Genomic DNA, 21,965 nt, shown 5'->3' with positions numbered 1-21,965 from the left:
ATACATATCACTATGTGAGCCAGTTGGCAGTTAATGGTTTGTGCACATCATCATACATCTTTTTAATAATAATAATAATAAATGTGTATATATACAACTTAATTACATAATTATCCTACCTCTTTCAATGTAATTACATGTTGACTTTTCCACTTGTGTTCTCACTCTCATTTATATATACACATTTCACCTCCACCTTCTCTATAATTATTTCCATCTTCAAAATTTCTCACTTGTGAAGTTTGAACTTGTTTATTTCCCAGCTATCACTACAAAAAATGCGCTCGTTTGTGGGGGTTTTTTAGTGGAGGTTTCTCGAAACTCCCACAAATTGAGGGGAAAATTTGCGGAGTGTTAAAAACTTCAGTTAAACTAAAGGGGTTTTAAAACCCCCGAAAATTGGCAAAAAAAACCCCCACAATTATACAAAAATTGAGTTTGATAAAAAAAAAAAAACAAAAATTGAGTGATCACTCGTTACTTTGGTATTCCCTCTGTTTTCGTTTCACACATCTTCAATAAAAGAAAATTAGATATCTCTCTCTCTCTCTCTCTCATGGCTCAACTCTTCAGAGATCTATCCTCATCATCATCTAAAATCATCATCACTTCCAAAATAATCACCTATCGTCGCCGTTCGATTCAGATCTTCGTCGCCTCACTTCGCAAAACTTCCTTGTTCAATCGATCCGAGAAGCTAAATCGGTCTTTCATCTAACCTAAAATTCAAGATTGATGAATCTTCATGTTTATTTTCTTCATTATAAGGTTATATTTTTCACTCTATCAACTGCTACTTCGTTTTTAGGGTTCTTACTTCAAAGTTTGAACCCTAGATCACCGTTCTTACTTTTATGCTTCTTCTGTGCTTGTTTTTGTTTCAGATCCAGCTGAATCTCTACCTGACATATTTGATTCGAAATCTCAACTCAACGAATTCAAAATCTTATTAGGTTTTACTAATTTTTATGCTTGTTAATTTTGTTGCTACGATTTGTTCTAGATTTGGTACGGTTTCGAGATTTGAACGATTTGTTGGAAGAGTCTTGGGGAGTTTAGACATTGTTATTGATAGTTCTGATCATTGTTGGTATTACCTTTGATAGAATTATATTTGTTTTTACTTCATTATTGAATGTCTTCTCCTAATGGGAAAGAGAGTAACTTAAATGTTCTTGCATGGTTAGTGAATCACAATAACCATATGTATACATAAATAATTTGACATGGGTACAAAATTCTTGCTATATTATTTGAATTATCTGCTGTTTAAATTAACATATTTTCTTTTTATGCCTGAAACTATGATTCACACCAATGCATTTCGTTCTATCTTTTTTCCCTTTCTATGAATCATCCCTTTTGATGTTGTTCTTTTAAATATCTATGTTGTTTTGACTTTTGGCAGGTCCAAGCTTTTAGCAGTTCTCTTGAGTCATTTAAAACTGCCATAGTTGTCGGTGGAACTAACATCGAAAAGCAGGTAATTAAATGTAACACAATATTTTTCTTTTCTTGTGATAGCTTGGTCAAAAAACAATGATGTCTATTCCTTGACTTGTTGGCATTACAAAATTCTGTTAAATATGGTCAAAGAGCATCCATGATATAAGTCTTTGTGTGTTAAATATGTTTAAGCTATCGTAAATCCTTGATTTCAATTCTTTGTTGCCTTGGACATGGGATCAATTTGTGTTTTTAGTTTAAAGACAGCTAGTTCTCCCAATAGGCTGATAGTGTTATATGTCCAGCCTAGTTTGTAGACAGATGCTGAACACTGATATTATTTCAACAAGTAAAAGTTTTGGATACAAGGATTTTGTGTATACTTTCTTTCTAGCAACATGATTATGTTTATATTTCTTTCTGGTCTCTATGGCAGAGGTCTGAACTGAGAGCGGGAGTTGAAATAGCAGTTGCCACCCCTGGAAGGTTCATTGACCACTTACAACAAGGCAACACTTCCCTCTCTAGAATTTCTTATGTTGTTCTAGACGAGGAAGATAGAATGCTTGATATGGGTTTTGAACCGCAGATAAGAGAGGTTAGTGTTGGAGTTATTCTCTATTGTGTTGGGGTTTTCCTTTATTTTGAAGACAATTATATTCCTAATTTAATATAAATAATGCAACTTCTTCACTGTAGTTCAACTTCTTTCCCATCTCTTTCTATGTTATGTAGCTCACTGGTGTTAGTATTGGTGGTTTGCATAGAATAATTAGAAATAGATCAGGTTGCCTTATCAATGCTTATATTGAACAGCTGCATGGTATTTTAGTCTTTACTGGGCGCCCAATTCCCAATAGTTTGAGATGGAAATTGTGGATGTGGATTGTGAAATAATGTCTTGCTATTAAAATATATATGCTTTTGTAACCAAAAAAATATATATATGCTTTAGGTGAATTAATGTCTCTTTTGATGGCCCCTGATTCTAGTTTTTATTGTAGTTTAGGTGCACTATAGCCTAACATCTCTTGACTTTCCTGCAATATTTTTGATAGTGATTGTTGGTTCTTTTTCAAGTTTTCTGCAACAGGTTTCCTCTGTTGAGGCATTAAGTTATCTGGTCCGTCGCATGACTGGAAATGGAAGTTTTCTTGGGTGTTGCTGCCTCTGTTTTTCTGCACTAGTTCACTATTGTTCACTTATTCTGGTTAACTTGACTCAGCAGCCAAGGATGTAGTATATTTTCTTTAATGGATGAAATATACACTTTGTTGGATGTCGAAGTCGTTGTTTATGAGGTTGAACAAGAGTAATATTGATTGTTTGTATGTATAGTTGTGATGATTTTCTTTAGAGGAAGACATATTTTATGTAATTATGCATTTTGTGTTGTATTGTTACATTTGATATTATATTATATATGGATATTTTTAACTACATTTATGTTATTATGGTTATTTATTATTATGTAATTTTGAGTGCAATAATATAATTTATCGGATATTTACAATTCCTTTAAATTAGAAGAAGAAAAAGCTTCATCTCAAAAAAAGAAGAAAAAAGTATAAAAAATAAATGTCCACAAAAGTATCAAAATGTTGAATTAAATTAAAAAAAATATTACTACGGAGTTTGAGGAGGTTAAAAACCCCCTCAAAATGGTCCTGACATATTGCGGGGGTTTCTGGAATGCAATACCAGCAGTTGGCCAAAACCCCCACAAATAATTTGTGGGATTAGAATAAACGGGGGTTTTGAAAACTCCCGCAAAACATCTTGTGGAGGTTAAAAACCGCCGCAAAATAACTTAAAAACCCCCGCAAATCATGCGCGTTTTTTGTAGTGTATATCTTTGTTAGAAAAAAAAATGAGCAACATAAGCATGGTTGAGGCAAAGCTACCACCAGAGTTCAGATGTCATGCTAGAGATGAAGAGCTTGTGTGTGATTGCTTGATGAAGGTGACACATAGTGATTCCTTTCTCATGATTGATGTTGTCTTAAACAAATGTGAGCCATTTGATATTCCTGGTTAGTATTAATGCTATGAATCTATAATTTGTCCCATCGTTATCATGCATTCCTTTACATATGGTTATTAGTGCCTCATATATACACACACACACATGACATGTTTCATTGTATACATTGTTGTGAAAGTGACTCAAAATTGGAGTTTGGAGGCCAAAAATTGATGTTTGCTGAAAGTACAAATCGGGGCCCGAATGGCAAAAATCGGGGGCCGATTTTGGCTGTCTTTGGGAGCAGTTTGGTACTGGAAAAATCGGCGCCCGAATGGTAAAAATCGGGGCCCGATTTTGCGTGCTGTTTTTTTTCAGAAACGTATTTTTTGGGCCAGATTTGGTACAATTTTATGGGAGTTTCTTTTACTATAAATATAGGCATTGTATCAGTGTAAACCTTGAGATAGAGGGGGCTGAAACAAGGGTTTAGAAAGGCAACAACAAAACTAGGGTTTGTATAGAGTTTGTCTCTTTGGAACAAACACTAGGTTTTGAGGGTTGATTCACCTTGGGAAACACTATTAGGATTGAGTCTCTTCGTTACGGGAAGAGGCTGGGATTTGGGCAGAATTAGGCGGGAGACTTATTCTTGTAATCCATCTCTTTTGTAACGTTACTCATCATATAGTGGAACGGAGGGCTGCTCTCTCCCCCAGACTAGGTCAATTTGGACCGAACAAGGTAAACAGATTCTTTGTGTTCTCTCTTCTTCTTTTCTCTTGCTGTGTTGTTTTCTACTTTTGGCTTGTGATTATAACTGTTCTATTCACTTTGATTATTGGTTGCTTTATTATCCCTTGCTCCACACATCAAGTTGTTATTGGTGTGAGTTTTTCATCGAATTCCCAACAATTGGCGCCCACCGTGGGGCAAGGTCAAAGGATAATCTAGTACCATGGGTTCGAAGTGGGATATTGAGAAGTTTACCGGAGATAACGATTTTGGGTTATGGAAGGTAAAGATGGAAGCGGTGTTAATACAGCAAAAGTGTGAGAAAGCTTTGAAGGGTGAAGGTGCGTTACCGGTCACCATGTCACGTGCGGAGAAGACCGAGATGGTGGACAAGGCCAGGAGTGCCATTGTCTTGTGCCTCAGAGATAAAGTTTTGAGAGAAGTAGCAAAGGAACCAACCGCGGCATCAATGTGGGCAAAGTTGGAATCTTTGTATATGACAAAGTCTTTGGCTCATCGGCAATTCCTTAAGCAACAACTCTACTCATTCAAGATGGTGGAGTCAAAGGCCATCATGGAGCAACTTACGGAGTTCAACAAAATCCTTGATGACTTGGAGAATATTGAGGTGCAACTTGAGGATGAAGATAAAGCTATACTCTTGTTGTGTGCTCTACCGAAATCTTATGAATCGTTCAAAGATACCATGCTCTATGGCAAATAAGGCACTGTTACCTTGGAAGAAGTTCAATCGGCTTTGAGAACCAAGGAGTTGACCAAGTCCAAGGACTTGAGAGTTCATGAAAACGGTGAAGGCCTAAGTGTCACAAGAGGGAATGGTGGAGGTAGAGGTAACCGGAGAAAGAGTGGTAAAAAGTCAAAATCTGAATGCTTTAACTGTCACAAGATGGGTCACTTCATGAAGGATTGTCCGGAGATTAATGGTAACTCCGCACAAATTGTCACTGAGGGTTATGAGGATGCAGGTGCTCTGATGGTGTGGTGTTGTTTGGAGGATGAAGGTGATGTTGGTCACCTTGGGATTGATGCCTAGTGGAGCGGTGTTCGTCTGGAGAGACGTTAAACACTCAACATCAGCCTGGAGAGGCGGTGGTAAGAATACTCATGATCAGTCTGGAGAGGCGGAGGCAACAATACTCATGATCTACCTGTTGAGGTGGAGTTTCAAGGTTGAAGACATAATGGGATGTACGCATTTGCTAGTTGAGGTAAAGTACGCTCAGCTTGAGGTGGAGTTGAACACACCGGTAATGGTACGGCTATGGAGGACCTTGGGTGCTATGCTCTATGGTGAGCAAGGGATTTCTTCATAAGGTTGAAGAATGTACTGCACAGCTTGCGGGATTACCCTAAAAAAAGGCCAAGGGTGATTGGATGCAAGGAGACTTTCAAGGAAGCGGGAGATGTCCTGTGTTGAAGATGTCATGGTGAATGCTTGTGGGACTACCTAAAATACCTAGCGTAGTTAGACTGCAAGGACCTTCGAGAAGGCGGAAGACATTCCGAGGGCTGAAGGGATGGGAGGTGTATACTTGTGGATTACTCTAAAAGCCAAGGGTGATTGGGAACAAGTAGATCTTCAAGGAAGCGGGAGATGTCTCGTGTTGAAGAGGTTATGGTAAAGGCTTGTGGAACTACCTAAAATTCCTGGCGTAGTTAGACTGCAAGTACCTTCGAGAAGGCGGAAGACATTCCGATGGCTGAAGGGATTAGGGTGTAAACTTGTGGAGCTACTTGGTGTAGTGGGAACAAGGGAAAGAGCAGCAAGGTGTTGATGTTAAATGGGCATCATCACTAATTTGGAGTCAAGGTGGAGATTGTTGTGAAAGTGACTCAAAATTGGAGTTTGGAGGCCAAAAATTGATGTTTGCTGAAAGTACAAATCGGGGCCCGAATGGCAAAAATCGGGGGCCGATTTTGGCTGTCTTTGGGAGCAGTTTGGTACTGGAAAAATCGGCGCCCGAATGGTAAAAATCGGGGCCCGATTTTGCGTGCTGTTATTTTTCAGAAACGTATTTTTTGGGCCAGATTTGGTACAATTTTATGGGAGTTTCTTTTACTATAAATATAGGCATTGTATCAGTGTAAACCTTGAGATAGAGGGGGCTGAAACAAGGGTTTAGAAAGGCAACAACAAAACTAGGGTTTGTATAGAGTTTGTCTCTTTGGAACAAACACTAGGTTTTGAGGGTTGATTCACCTTGGGAAACACTATTAGGATTGAGTCTCTTGGTTACGGGAAGAGGCTGGGATTTGGGTAGAATTAGGCGGGAGACTTATTCTTGTAATCCATCTCTTTTGTAACGTTACTCATCATATAGTGGAACGGAGGGCTGCTCTCTCCCCCAGACTAGGTCAATTTGGACCGAACTGGGTAAACAGATTCTTTGTGTTCTCTCTTCTTCTTTTCTCTTGCTGTGTTGTTTTCTACTTTTGGCTTGTGATTATAACTGTTCTATTCACTTTGATTATTGGTTGCTTTATTATCCCTTGCTCCACACATCAAGTTGTTATTGGTGTGAGTTTTTCATCGAATTCCCAACATACATATTTATTAGAGCTTCGCTTAAATTCTAAGTTCAAATTTTCTCATAAAGAAATAGGATTATGTTGTTAATTGTGTAAGATTCTTTGAATTTATGCTCGATCCATCAATTTTTCAACTTTTTAACAATAAAGAGAACCTTTATCTTTTTCATCGTTTTAAAACCAGGCTTTTCAAAGCATACTTTAAACACCGAAACAGCAGGGAAAAGAATATTTCTTTGATCTCACACTAAAATTGGTACGCTTACAAACAATAAACTGGTATAATCCATTTAGAACTTCCATGCACTTGCCACAATCACATAATGGATTCCACGATTGGTCCACATGAAAACACCTAACAATTCTAGCACAAACAACAGAAAGCCCAGTCTCAAGTGACTTAATAAGCTCGTAAATTGTTTATGAAGGATAAATACAATTGAACTCAAGTTGATCTGCAATGACAAAACTCATTGGATTTTGAGCAACACCTATGTGAAGACAACCACTGCAGAAAACCAACCTGTGGAAATATAATTAACACCACTAAACTATCAAATAGAAACCTTTTACAAATAACGAATACACAAAGAACTAAAATCCTGCAAAATAGCAAACAACTACAACCGGCAAACCTTGATAAGGTTCCTTCAACAGTTCTTTGAATTCGCTAACAAACTTATCTTTGAGTTCGCATTCAAGCCTTCCCCTGCACCATGGAAAACAGAGATATAAAAACATGGAACAAACCAAGCATCGATGAGAATTCACATAGCAGAAAAAAAAGGTACCTTTCATCAGTTAACTCAAGCTTGGCAAACAGTCATCATCCATTCAACATCATCACAAACACACTCATAATGCAAAGCAATCAACAACCCAATAAAATCTACAAAGACATCAAATAAGACGATAAAAAACACAAGTTATATCTACCACGAAGCCAAAAAATTAGACAGGGAGAAAAATAAAAAGACAAACTTAGTTAGTCCAGTCAAGTCTTGGCTTGTTGATCTTATGAGACATAACCAAAGTCAACCCATATTGATGAATAAAAAAGCCATTATCTAACATAACATTTGTATTTAAATGGAATTTTAACCGGTTTTTGTTTCCAGTAGCTATTTAACCACTCATACTCTCCAGGTAGTGATGACATAAACTGAATGCTCAACAAATATATGGCTTAAATGATCAAGACAATAGGAGGGAATCATCGCCTGCATCTTGTTATCCTACAAAGACAAATAAAAACACAACAAAAAAATTGAGAAAAAAAAAAAATCTTAACATAAAAACTAAGAAAATGGTAAAAAATACAACAAATAACATAGACAAAATAAATATGTTGCATGTGTTGCATAAACTTACATCAATATCAAGAAGGATTAGTTCAATGCTATCAAGCATGCCACGAGAAAAACTGATCTCAACATGCCACATTCTAATAACCCTGACCATAACTCTCCAATCAACCTACCAGACATAAAGGATAACAAACTACTCAACGATATTAACATTTTCTTTTCTTTACAAAATATTATAAAACTTTAGAGATAAATATCTTTATAGACATGAAACAAGTTTAAATATAAGTTGATATAAGGAGATGTGATGGTGACAATAAGGATTTAGGAGACATAAAAATAAACAAAAATCTAAAGCTACGACGGATATATATAAGGAGATGTGATGGTGACAATAAGGATTTTGGTGTCTTATAAGAGATGCAATGGGCACATATATAGGGAAAACCAAGATAGATATAGCTACAACGGACTTAAATCTAAAGCTCGGTTCAAGAAAATAACATGATATAATATAATACTAAAGAAAGATACATTGAAGTAAAGTTAAAATGACCGCATTTAATTTACAAACTGTAGCAAGGTAAGGTAAGAAAAAGGAAATGACTCAGATTTATTATGGTTAATATAATTGTGGGGTTAATTGTGGATATAATGGTTGATACATTGAGACATTTTCCTTGCATCATCATCTTTAATTATTATTTTATGTTAATTGATTAAATATAATATCATCGAATATGTTGGTAAGTCCATTTTGAATCCTATATATAATAAAAAATTCATTTTAAATTGTCCAAACATAACAAATAAGCTCTTTAATTATATAACTTTTTTAAACAACTTTTATTTTTATTAATAAAACAGACATAAAAATTAATAAAACAGACAAAAATTTAGAAAACAAGAGTGGAAATATAAAAATTCAAAAAATATACAAAAAATAAGACATTAACAAATTTAACATGGATGAAAAATTATTTTTTAACTTATTGCATCCAATAATGTAAATGAAGAGGTTTATCCAATTATCCATTCCAAATGAACGAAACATTAATGAATGGTCTAATCACTACTTGTAAGAGTAAAAATATATTAAATCTAATAGGCTTTAGTCAATAAAACAAGAGTGAAAATATGTACCTTTGAAAATTATAAAAAAATATACATTAGAAAATTATAAAAAAAAGGCATTTTAACAAATTTAACACATAAGAAAAATTATATTTTAACTTATTGCATCCATTAATGTAAGTGAAAGGGTTCATCCAATTACCCATTCCAAGCGAATGTGACGTTAATGAGTGGTCTAAACACTAGTTGTATGAATAAATGTATATTAAATATTTTTTTTTTGAACAAACCAAAATGAGATATATTAACAAAAAGTTTTGATCCCCAGCACAAGAAGTGTCATAGGGAACAAAACAAGATTACAAAGAGTTCCGATCAAACCACAAAAGACAACAAGGAAAATTTACATCAGCCAATCCCCAAACAAGCAAGGGGACGCTGCCACCACATATGGTAACCAAAATGAAAGCACACATTTTTTGCTCCCAACCATTTAAGAGATGTAATCTTAACCTTCTCAAGTAATTGTGCAGTTGTTTTTGCTGTATTGACAAATAGTCTCTGATTTCTTTCATGCTAAAAGAACCCAAATACCACAAAGCCAAACCAAATTATCCTTTGTTGGCCATCTATTGCGGAAGAGATGCCATCCGAAACGACGTCGTGGTTGTGCATCTCCTGCCGCATGAGCATTTGATACACACAACGAACGGTGTAACCATCACCAGGTCGCCAAAGCCAAACATCTAATTGAGTATCCTGCAATATAACGTTAGGGTGCGTTTGTTTCAAGTTATATTCGTAGATTACCAGAAATAAAAAGATAGAAATATGTATGCATATGTTTGTTACAAGTTTACTAAATTTTATTCACGGGTATAAAACATTCCTGGGAATAGAAAAAAACTTCTCAAAGAAAAGGGTGGGAATAAAGTTCCCATGAAGATGGGAATAATTTCATATGTAATTCCTATTATATTTCCTATTTTTATGGTTCCTGGGAATATTATAATGTTAAACAAACATCTTTTTTCTATAAACCTTGGAATAAAATTCTCATCTTAAAGTTCCAAGGAATGTTGCTCCTAGGAATAAATTTAGTAAACTTGAAACAAACACACCCTTAGTAAGCAAGTTCCTAATCTCCACTACCAACTCCTCCTCCCAAGCAACCAAACGACGTCTCCACCTCCAAGCCTCCCCGTGTTCTTCCCAACCTAATGCGTACATCTCTCCCACTGACAAGTCCTTATGAATCGATAAGTCAAAAAGTCTCCTAAATCTCTCCATAAAAGACTTCGTCCCCACCCAACAATCCGACCAAAAGAAAGAATTTAATCCATTGCCTAAATGTTTTGTAATACTTTCTTCAAACCAACTCCCACCCTCCACACCTATTCCATTTTGAATTTTTACTATCTCCCTCCACCAAGTTGACCCCGTCGCACCACCCTCCCTTAACCGCCCTCTGTGTTCCCCAAAACGGGAATACAACACCTTATACCATAAGCCCTCCCTATCCATTAAACACCTCCAACACTATTTGCCCAGAAGAGCAATTTTAAACTCTTGTAATCTCCTTACCCCTAAACCGCCAACCCCTTTATTCATACAAATAGTGTTCCAGTCTACCCAAGCAATTTTTCTCTGATCCTCACCCCCACCCCAAAAAAATTTAATTAAAATAGATTCAATGCAGGAGATTATACATGCGGGAGCTCTGAAAAAAGAAAGGGCGTAGACAGGCAGTGAATACAGGACAGACTTAAGGAGAATCAAGCGACCACCATAAGACAAGTTTCTACGTTTCCAATCCGACAATCTAGATTTTATGCGCTCTAAAACCAGATTCCAAAAAATCAAGCATCTAGCATCACCACCAATGGGCAGCCCCAGATACATAAAAGCAATTTTACCAATTTTGCAAGACAAAATATGAGTAGCTTCTTGTAACCAGGATTCAGCAATATTAATACCCACAACCAAACTCTTGTGATATTTCACCTTCAAACCAGACATATTCTCAAAAAGAACCAAGATTGCCCTCAAATCACGAACATTTGCCCAACTTTTAACACCTAACAAAAGCGTGTCGTCCGCAAATTGCAAATGGGAAAGCATAGTAGGGTTGTGCGAACCTCATTAGCTATTAGAACACCATCAAGGATTTGTCGATCTTTTACAAATGCTGACAGTGTGTCTGAGATTACCGTTCCCATTACATTACGTAAACGGTTTGCCAACAACTTTGCCAAAATTTTATATAAGCATCCCACCAAAGCAATGGGGCGAAAATCATTTAGACGGTGCGGTTTGTCAATCTTTGGAATGAGAACGATGAAAGTGTTATTGATTCCTTTAGAGAAACGACCGTTGCGATGAAATTCCAACACAAACCGCAGAATATCACCTTTCATATCCTGCCAAAAGTCTTTAATAAAACACAAAGGAATGCCATCCGGACCCAGACTTTTGTAACCATCACAGTCCCACACTGCAGCCTTAACTTCCGCCTCTGAAAACGGGCATGTGAGAGCATTACCTTCCAACACGGATGATTGTCGAAAGTTCATACCATCCACCCTAGGCCTATTCATATTAGACGCCTGATAATGATGATGAAAGTGACTAAAAACTGCTTCCCTGACTTCGGATACACCCTCCATAACATTCCCTTCAACTGAAATAGAAGAGATCGTATTTCTTCGACGTCTGCTAGACATAATTGCATGAAAATATTTAGAATTTGCATCTCCTTCCCGAAGCCATAGTAATCGCGATTGTTGCCACGAGATACTAGTGTTTTCCCTAGACAAAGAATGTAAATCAGTTGACATGTCATATAAGTCCGCCATATCCTCCTCAGACAAGTCGTTCACCTCACCCCTAGCCTCCAAAACGTCAATTTGGGTTTTAAGAGAGAGAATCTTGCCTGCAAGTTGTGTGAATGAGTTAAATGCCAATCCTTAAGAGCAATCTTGACATGTTTCAATTTTTCCTTTAAAACAAAACCTCCCCAACCCTCCAAGTGAAAAGATTGTAACTTCGAACGGACAAATTGATTATACCCAGGAAATTCGGACCAACACTTCAACATGCGCACCAGTTTCTGTTCCTAATTAAAATCGTCAACCGATAACACTAACGGACAATGATCTGACAAACCACGCATACAGGAGACTTGCATACAAGTCGGCCATCTATTACACCACTCTTCTAATAACAAAAAACGATCAATACGACTCATTGAAGTACCATCTCTCTTGTACCAAGTAAAGTTGCGTCCTTGAAGTGGAAGATCCACTAACACATTACAATCGATAAAGTTATTGAAGGGGTCACAATCAAAAGAGCGAATTGCAACCCCTCTCGATTTTCGTTCATCCATACTCCTGACAGCATTAAAATCACCGCATAAACAAATGTTTTTCCCCACCAGCCTTTGGAGATGCTCCGTCAAAGAATTCCCCACAAGGCGCATAAATAGTGAACAGATAAAATTCATCATTCGAATCAATGAAACGCCCATGAATTATTAAAACATGATCCAAACTAAAAGAAGACCACACCTCCACAACCGATGAATCCCACATAATTAATAGACCACCAGACGTCCCGACAGCCGGGCGGAAAGAATGAGAATGAGTCAAAATACCCCACAAAGATGCACAAAAAGTGTCATCAATAACAGCCAATTCCGTCTCCTGAATACAAACAATGGACGAATTCTTTTCAGTTAATAATTTACGCACTTCCGGCCTTTTATCACCACCTCCAAACCCCCTAACATTCCAGGAAAGGATCTTCATTATACCCTCTTCCTCCCCTTCTCAACCCTCCCCCACAACTCACTCCTTCTGCGTCCCCTCATCAACCACCTCCCCACTCTTTTTCTTTTGTTTCCGACCACTTGACAACACTCTAAATTGATTAGCTTTATCATTATAAAATTTTACCCCTAAGGACCTTCCAAAGCAATTGATATCCCCTTTGACAACTTCATCCTTGTCTCGCAATACCACCCAATTCTTCCAGTCGTTATTAACTGAAGCTGAGGAAGAAGACTCTGGCACAAGTGACCCTTTACTGATAGCATCATTCAACGCCTTTGAACTCGTCATCCTTCTGCGCCTATGCACCTTCTTCATAAGTAATTTTAGAACTTGTTTACGGTCATCAACAGGTAGTCGAGCAATTTTCTTTAAATTCCGTGCAGAACGTTTCAACTTGTGACAAGGTGCGGTTTTCTGTGGTAAAGTATCATCCGTCACAATTTTAGACGACTTGGCCTTTGTGTTCAACATGATTTTTGAAGGTTGTTTGGACGAAGATACCACTCCCACGTCCCCATGCACATGATCTTGTAACCACTATATACTCCATGGTCCTGAGTTGATTGAACGTGCTGCACATGGAGGGCAAGAATTTTATCGTCTCCGTCGAACACACTTTTCTTTATTATCACCATCATGCTCAATTTGCAAATGCGGAGCCGATGCTTGCATGGCTGGAACCGAACTTTGCTTTTCTCCCTGAGCATGAATATCTTCTTTATGTGAGACATTGAAATCCGAAATCTGAATAGGTACATGATTCATATCAATTTTAGAAACAACATTCTTGCCACAGACAACTTTGGTCACCTCTTGTATGTTATTCACCAAACATTGATCAACATCTACATCAGTAGCCCAATCATCAACCATACTATCAACAAGATCATCCACATGTTCAACATTTTTCAGGTGCCACGTTATCATAAAATTTATCATGTATTGAAGCCCTAGAGTTAGCATCATCATCCAAGAGACACGCATCCTCCCCAATAGTATAACCCCATTCTTCTACAATTTTTATTTCCACCAACCCTCCATCTATTAAAATGATTTCCGTTAAATTTAGTACTTCTAATGATGACGTTGCCAAGAGAACCCTTGCGTAATCAAACCGGTCTTTTGCAATAGTACTCTCATCCAGCCGTAAAAATCTACCATTTTCAAAGATTGCCAACTTGAAAAGCTCCGTATTCAAAGCATGAATAGGTATACCATAAATATGCACCCAAGCTCCTCGCTCAAATTTAATTACATCCTGAGTCCAGCGTACCGGGTTTGTAAAAAATAAATTGAAAAAATCCTGAGCCTCAGCCATCACCATCATAACATCCGTATTCGACACACACCGGATATAGACTTTATTGGCGCCAACCGGAATAAAATCTAAGTCATCGAAACCTGCGTCCGCAATACGAGTCTAAATTATCGGAATAGCTTCCCCATTTAAAACTGTAGCAATCACACCTTTGCGTGCCCACAATAAATCATCAGCTTTAGATTTATATGACCGCACCAATTTACAACCACTCACATTGTTGTTGATTTCTCCCTTACCACCTTGAACAGCTGCTACAAATGATTTTGGAACCACACACTGCTGTACCCCCTTCAGTCCTATCTCCCTCGGTCTCACTCCCTCAACACCTCTCACACCACCTCCTTGACCTCCTTCTTCCCTCACCTTCACGTTGCCCAACTTCACATCCTTCCTTACCTGATCAACATCTCCCCCACCTTCTTTAATTTTTACCCCATGCTCACTTTTATCTCCCTCACAATCTTTTTTCAACTCCTCCTACTTCTTCCTCAAACCACTCACTCCCCGAACACCCTCATTCCCTCTCGGCTCAATCTGCTCCAAAGGCTTACGATCAAAGTCAGCAAATTTTGCCCATACACAAAACTGACCAAAAGTGATGTTATTCAAAGCTTTTAACAATTTCTCCGCATCCCTAACATTCGCAAATAGAACAAAACCATAAATATGTCCCTGTTTGTTCCTTTTCCTTGACAAAAATAAATTGTCCATAATGCCGCACACCTCAAATGCTTCTTTCGCTATAAAATAAGGCACCATATCGGGCACGTTGGTAAAATAAAATGTTACGTACCGTCAGAATTCTGAAGTTGTGATCATATCATCATGATGCAGAGATACCGCACCTGCACTTGTTTCCTTATTCACATCCAATTGATAGTCCTGATGCATATCAGATGGAAACTCCAACCTTTCCCAAATTGAGTTACGGTCATGATGTGAATTCCGAGCCTGAACACCATAACGAGTCCCACGCTGCATAGGGTTTTCATGAATACCGTACACATCGTTGTCGTGAAACCGCGATGTAGACCTAAACCTAGACTATCGCTCCTGCCCTTCCACAGAACCTCCTTGCCGCTTGAAATCCCGTTGCCTGTCCTGTCCTCAAACCACCTGTCCCTGCGCTTTCCTCTTCCGCACTCTCACCACAGTCCAATCATCCCCATCCCACCCCTTTTCTGGCTCCCTGCTTGGCCCCCTTCCCCTATTTGTCCTCTCCTCCGGCGAAGAATGGCGCCGGTGTGATTGATCGTGGCGATGCCGCGAAAAATTACCTCTCTTGGTCTCTTTGTCGCTCTCTCTCATGCTCTCTCTTGAACAAAAAAATATGTCATCATTATTTATTTATTTAATAGGTCTCATTCATGAAAGGTTCGAATCAGTATTCTTCATTTTGACAGGTTCGAATTAGTATGCTTCATTCAAGAAAGGTTGGAATTTGTATTCTTCATTTTGGCCTCCACCACAAAAAAAATATTTTAAAATTATAAAAAATAATAAGAGATCTTAGCAAATTCAAAACTAATTTATTGATATAACCGGCGTATATTTATAATTGATTGTGTTCTAATTTAATATTAACTCCTCATGCATGTGAATGCAAAAATAATAAATTAACCACTATCTTAGAAGTATTTTGGTTAAAAATAAATTATTGCACCTTGATATTAAAAAAAAAATTAATGAAATGGAACAATTAATTTTTAAAGACGGGACTTATCAAGATGGTCCAAATAAAAATATTTGAAATATTATCATAATCATAGAATAATAAACTAAAATAAGATATAAATCATACCACGAAAGACACAGAACCAAACCAATCGACAACATAGATTAATCTACACATAAGACACATGCAAACAACACTAAAGAATTTTATCATAAACCTAAGACAAGTTTCCCATATGCCTACCCCTTCCAACTTTTTCAATTATAACTAAATCCTGGTCATTGACCTCAATGCATCCTTCAATGTATTTTCTTTTGTCATTGACCTTTGTATCTTGGCAAAAGTTGAGATCATATGGAGAATGAATTATGATATTGACATTTTTAAGATCCTAAAAGTCATTCCTTGCAACCAAACCTCCAAGATAAATTTCAGAAAACACTTTGTAATCTAAAATATACTCCTGCACATAGTAATAAGTTAAAAAAACTTAAAAATAAAAATAAAACAATAAACCCTATCACAAAATCAAACACACATTAATATGACCATGAAGACTATAATCAATGGGACTAAGGACACATCTATCAAACACGGATGGGTAAAAACACGTCGGACCTCATAAGACATAGAACTTAAAGAAAAATCACTCGATATTTTCTCAACCTCAAAAATCATTGGATCAGCAAACAACAAATCATTCTCATCTGGATACAAAGAAGAACCCTCGTGCTACACAAAAACAAAATAAAATTATTGATGCAACAATGAAATTACAAATGAAATTCATAAAAAGACCAAGAAAAAAAAATTCAATCAACAACATACATGTCAAGGAAGCAAGCTTCTTAACAATCATGCATGAGGAGGAAAGCTTCAATGTCGAAACCACTGACACTCACCTGTATCCTAAACCTATAAAAATATTTACATAACTTAACAATCAATAATCCAATATTTTCATCAATTAAATGCATGTTCAATCGCCTAAAACTCGGTAAGATATCGTGAAACAAAATAATTAATTGCCTAGGTTCATCCAACAAGAATTGGTGATCAATCCACTTATCGACACCCTCATCAACACCAAAATAGCAAGAAACCACAATAAACAAAACCTTCATCCTTGGATGAGATAAATTTAAAAAAACTCCTAATATACCTATCACTAACAAATTTATGTAATCCAACAATTTGAGATATTTTAAACATAATTGACCAAAGTAATAAACAAATATGAAGGGGAGAAGACTGAATTTCATTGTGAGTAAAATTTGGTCACTCACAATGAAATTTGGTCATCTCCCCGTCATATTTGTTTATTGATTTGGTCAATTATATCTATAAGATCTCAAATTGTTGGTTTGCATGAATTTGTTGGTGATAGGTCTATTAGGAGTTTTGTTAAATTTATCTCATCCAAGGATGAAGGTTTTTTTATAATGGTTGCTTGCTATTTTGGTGTTGATGAGGGTGTTGACAAGTGGATTGATCACCAATTACCGTTGGATGAGCTTAGGTATTTAATTATTTTGTTTCACGATATCTTCCCGATTTTTCGGTGATTGAACATGCATTTAATTAATGAAAATGTTGGATTATTGATTGTTATGTTATGTAAATTTTTTTATAGGTTTAGGATGTAGGTGAGTGTCAGTGGTTTCGACATTGAGGCTTTCTTCCTTATGTGTGATCAGATTGTTAAGAAGCTTGCACCCTTGACATGCAAGTTGTTGATTGAAATGGTGTTTTTTTTCTTGGTCTCTTTATGGATTTCATTTGTAATTGCATTGTTGCTCCAATAATTTGATTTGGTTTTTGTGTATCACAAGAGTTCTTTATACCTAGATGGGATAGATTCGTTGTATGTCGATCCAATGATTTTTTAGGTTGAGAAAATATCGAATGATTTTTCTTTAAGTTCTGTCTTACAAGGTCCAACATATTTTTATTCATCCTTGTTTGATAGACGTGTTCCTCAAACCCATTGATTATAGTTCTCATGGTCATATTAAGGTGTGTTTGATTATGTGATAGACTTTATAGTTTGTGTGTTCTGATGTTCTTTTAAGTTTTTTTAACTTATTACTGTGTGCAGGAGGATATTTTGGATGACAAAGTGTTTGATCATTATGAAATTGATCATGAAAATATAAATACCATAATTAATTTTCCATCTAATGTAAACTTTTGCCGAGATACAAAAATCAATGACAAAAGAAAATACACTGAAGGATGCGTTGAGGTCAATGACCAGGATTTAATTATAATTGAAAAAGTTGGAAGGGAGGTTTATGATAAAATGGTTTAGTGTTATTTGCATGTGCCTTATGTGTTGATATGTGTTGAGTAATCTATGTTGTCGTTTTCAATCAAATTGAGGAAAATTGAATTCTCAAAGGAAGAAATTGAGAAAAACTCACCATGAGGAAGAAAAGAGGTGAAGTAGCTACAAAACATAAGCTCCGAAGCGGCAGAGGCCTTTTCCGTCATGGTGGCCGCCAACAACGAAGCTCCGGTCGTGATTCTTTTTAGGAGAAAAGATGAGGTTTAAAAAAATCAAACTTTTCCAATCTATCAATAAATTGAGGGCTTTTGAAGAGGAAGATCAGAGAATCAAAATGGTGGTTCTAATGGTGGTTCTATTTTCATTTAAGGTGCTCGGATTTTGCCGAAAACTTAGTGAGAAGGTGGATATGGTGGTGGATTTGGAGAAGCATCGGCTGATACACATTATAGAAGGAGGAAAGAGAAGGAAAGAAACGTGTGGTGCATGTGTTTTGTTCAGCCAAATAAACTATATAATATTATAGGGTTAAAGATATTTCTAGTCCCTACAAAATCACAAGTTTTAATTCTAATCTCTATAAAATTCTAATGGTAATTTTATTCCTTCAAAATTTAATATTTTGTAAGAATAATCCCTATTTTGAAAACTTTTTACCAAAAATGGACACTTTTAGTCCTTTAAAATAGTCCCTATAAAATGCAAATAGGGACTAAAAGAGAATAAAAAATTTGTAGGGACTAAACTTAAAAGCTTGTGATTTTGTAGGGACTAAAAACATGTTTAACTCTGTATAACAACAACAACAACAACAATAATAATAATAAGTGAAAGTTCCTTAAAAAAAATAATAAGTGAAAGTTATTTATAGTTTCTATTTTTTTTTTTGACAATTTTATAATTTCAATATGTAAAATGGTTTTCATCTTAATTTTAAGCCTCTAATGCCAAAAACCAACAGTTTCTTCTGGGGAGGAAAGCTAGGAGATAAATTTTTGTCTTTATAACAATTTGCAGGAGACACGTCAAGAAAAGCCAATGACCATCATGAATCATCATAAACAATAACTCAAAGTTCAAACCATCATACTTCCCTAATGTCAAAGATCTATAAGTTAAAATTAATATATATGATTGTGGCTTGTACCAACTTAATTGCAACTTATAGGTTACATACTGATTTTCTCTAGAAAATGGTTTATAATACTTATTGGGTTGCTAGTAACTTACTACTTTTTTCCATCAGCAGAGGTACCTACATTCAAATATAACCATAATAGTACTACATGAAAAAAAAAGAGAGAAAGCTTACCAATCTCCTCTGCGATTCCACCAGATATATTGTTTGGAGGTGAGAATCTCCTTTAGCTGAAGCGCAGTAGAGACGACCCCATTAGTTGAAGCGCAGATGTGCCTTTTAGTTGTATCCCATTCCTCGACGGCCTCCACAATTCAAGTCCCTGCGAATGCAGACGAGGAGTTATGTTACTGCTTATGGTCAGAATAATCTTACTTATTAGAAGCTAACCACATTTCAAAAACTTTAAGGTAATTATTGTTTACAATTATTTATCAAAATGGCAGCAAGTAAAAGAAATAACTTACACCAGGCAAACAAAGGTACCAATGCAAATAAAAGCAACAATTTATGCTAACAACAACAATCAATGTGTATGTTCTTTAGAAAATACACAAGAATGTTACATAGCAGCAAGATGTTTTGCTCATCATTAACAGTTACCCAAATGTTATAGATAGAGACCAAGTAATAAGAATGTATAGTTACTCCACTGCTAAATAATCATTTATTTCATAGAAACTTCATTGTTGAATATATCAAAACAAAGAACAAAAAGCAATCAAGAAAATGATTGAAGACGTTGATTACTCTAGAATAGGAATTTGAAAAAAGTTACATACATTCAACAACCAAATTCTGCGAGTTTTAACAAATTGAAGATGACATTGATCATAATAGAAAACAAAAAGGAAAATTAACGAGAAAATGAAAATTGAAATCAGAAATTGAAGCATGAGAGAATAAAAATTACATATCATTGATTGAATTGGTTGATATGCACAAATGTGTTAACTCAAACCACTGTTAAGAACCAAATCATTATCCTTCAAGGTAGAGTAAAAACGAAGAAGGTGAAACTATGATTTAGGGTTTGGAAGTGGGGCTTGGGATTAGAGATCACTCAAAAATGCATTTCCTACTGATGATTCCAATGGTATTCACTCCTAAAATGCGTCAATCAATCAGAGATTGAGGAGGATGTGATTGACGGAAGAGGGAAGAGAATGTGATCCACCAGAGGGTGATGTGGTTTGATGCGGTTGATCGGAGAATAAGGAGGATCGACAGAAGACGGAGAAGAATGCGATAGATCGGAGACAGAGAGAACGTTCGATCGGAGATGGAGGAAGACACGAGATTGTGAATCTTTCAAAGTAAAAAGTAAATAAATAAATTATTAGAAAAATGCTATTTAAAGCAAAAATAACCTTCCCGACTATTTCATGACACATGTGGCAATGTGGCATGTATGCCACTCATCCACTTTTTCAAGATTTCCATATTTTTCTCCCCCACCTCCCGTGATATCTACTAAAAGCTGCTTTTTGATTGGCTTTTTTCATTTTTGATAATTATTTGTCGCTGTAAATAGAATGGCTGAAATTATTATAATTATTTTTTGAATGTAAATTATTATAATTATAATTATTAAAACCAAAAGATAACAATCCGTATTTCTTTCCCTCAAAAAAAAATCGTATTTCTTATTTATTTTTTTGAAAAAGCTAAATTAACCCACCTAAATTGACATTAACCCACCTAAATTGACACCGGTGAGAATCAAACCTGAGACCTCAAGGAGGAGCACACTGCCAGGTCCCAAACCAATACCACTAGGCCAACCCAAGTGGGTTAATAATCCGTATAAATTTTTTTGTAGCAATTAGCGTATTTTCTTGTAGTGGAAATTTATTAAAAAAAACATGAAAGATATTTATAATTATATTTTCTATATATTTGTATATTTAAAAAAAATTGTCAACAAATGTTTTAGAGTCGGATAAGCCGACGCTATAACTTTTAGAGATGTGTAACATTGTGTAGGTTAGGCTAATGCTAGGTCGACGCTATATATTAGCATCAGTAGGGCTGGATAAAGATAACTCATTTGTAAAATGACCAAAGGGTACAACTTGTAGTGGTAGGCCTTAAGGACAACGTAACCATGTGTTGGTGTCAAGGGTCTGAAATTTTGTTATTGAATTGGATATGCCAGGTTTCAGCTAGGGTTAGCGGCTTTAGAGTACTCACTCCATCTCATCTTCTCCGTAGATGAGCATGGGTGCTAGATTCTAGAAGTTTGGAGTTAGATTACTTGGTGATGGTTTTAACTCTCCATTTTCCTTCAAGGATTGTAATCTTGTACTAGCTTTGTTTAATCTATCAAATTTTCTTTTCATGTTTTCATGTATGTTTTCTTTTATCATCATTTCTAAGGTTCAGCTCACCATGAGCTAAACCCCTCTTATGGTTTAGACATGGTGAGGTTATAAACATCTTTACTTGGGATATATAAAGTATTAACACATGAATAAAATGAAGCAAAGGTGAGCCCACTAGTTTCTCTTCAGCTAGTAAAGATTCTAGGTGGTTGACTGCTATGCAGGCAGAAATAGAGGCACTCAATGCTAATCATACTTGGGTTTTTGCTGACCTTCCCCGAGATGCCAAACCTATAGGTAACAAATGGGTGT

The 21,965-nt window shown here is 36.2% G+C and overlaps 1 protein-coding gene and 1 long non-coding RNA gene across 6 annotated transcripts; both read left to right on the top strand.

The window, feature by feature from the left end:
* The first annotated feature begins 509 nt into the window (after positions 1–509).
* On the top strand, positions 510–2,886 carry LOC146907532 (DEAD-box ATP-dependent RNA helicase 20-like). 4 transcript variants are annotated; one of them, XR_015020697.1, is made up of 5 exons: positions 510–768; positions 885–953; positions 1,409–1,483; positions 1,883–2,044; positions 2,540–2,886. XR_015020697.1 is itself a non-coding variant. In XM_085731076.1 (4 exons), the coding sequence occupies exons 1-4, from the start codon at positions 736–738 to the stop codon at positions 2,684–2,686; spliced, it is 417 nt and encodes a 138-aa protein (XP_085587202.1). In that variant the 5' UTR covers positions 510–735; the 3' UTR covers positions 2,687–2,886. The 4 variants fall into 4 exon arrangements, 2 of the variants coding, with proteins under 2 accessions (XP_085587202.1, XP_085587203.1); XR_015020696.1 differs by having other exon boundaries at positions 2,527–2,886; XM_085731076.1 differs by lacking the exon at positions 885–953.
* Positions 2,887–3,300: 414 nt separating this feature from the next.
* On the top strand, positions 3,301–21,678 carry LOC146907531 (uncharacterized). 2 transcript variants are annotated; one of them, XR_015020695.1, is made up of 2 exons: positions 3,301–3,479; positions 19,441–21,678. It is a non-coding gene; the product is annotated as an uncharacterized LOC146907531 (long non-coding RNA). The 2 variants fall into 2 exon arrangements; XR_015020694.1 differs by lacking the exon at positions 19,441–21,678 and adding an exon at positions 19,209–19,436.
* Positions 21,679–21,965: the final 287 nt, after the last annotated feature.

Source organism: Medicago sativa, chromosome 7 (assembly GCF_051527215.1).
Source record: "Medicago sativa cultivar Bolivia chromosome 7, Bolivia_mono, whole genome shotgun sequence".
In the NCBI taxonomy this organism is placed as follows: Eukaryota; Viridiplantae; Streptophyta; class Magnoliopsida; order Fabales; family Fabaceae; genus Medicago; species Medicago sativa.
The sequence above is the reverse complement of the archived record's forward strand: the minus strand, read 5'-3'. Positions and strand labels throughout refer to the sequence as shown.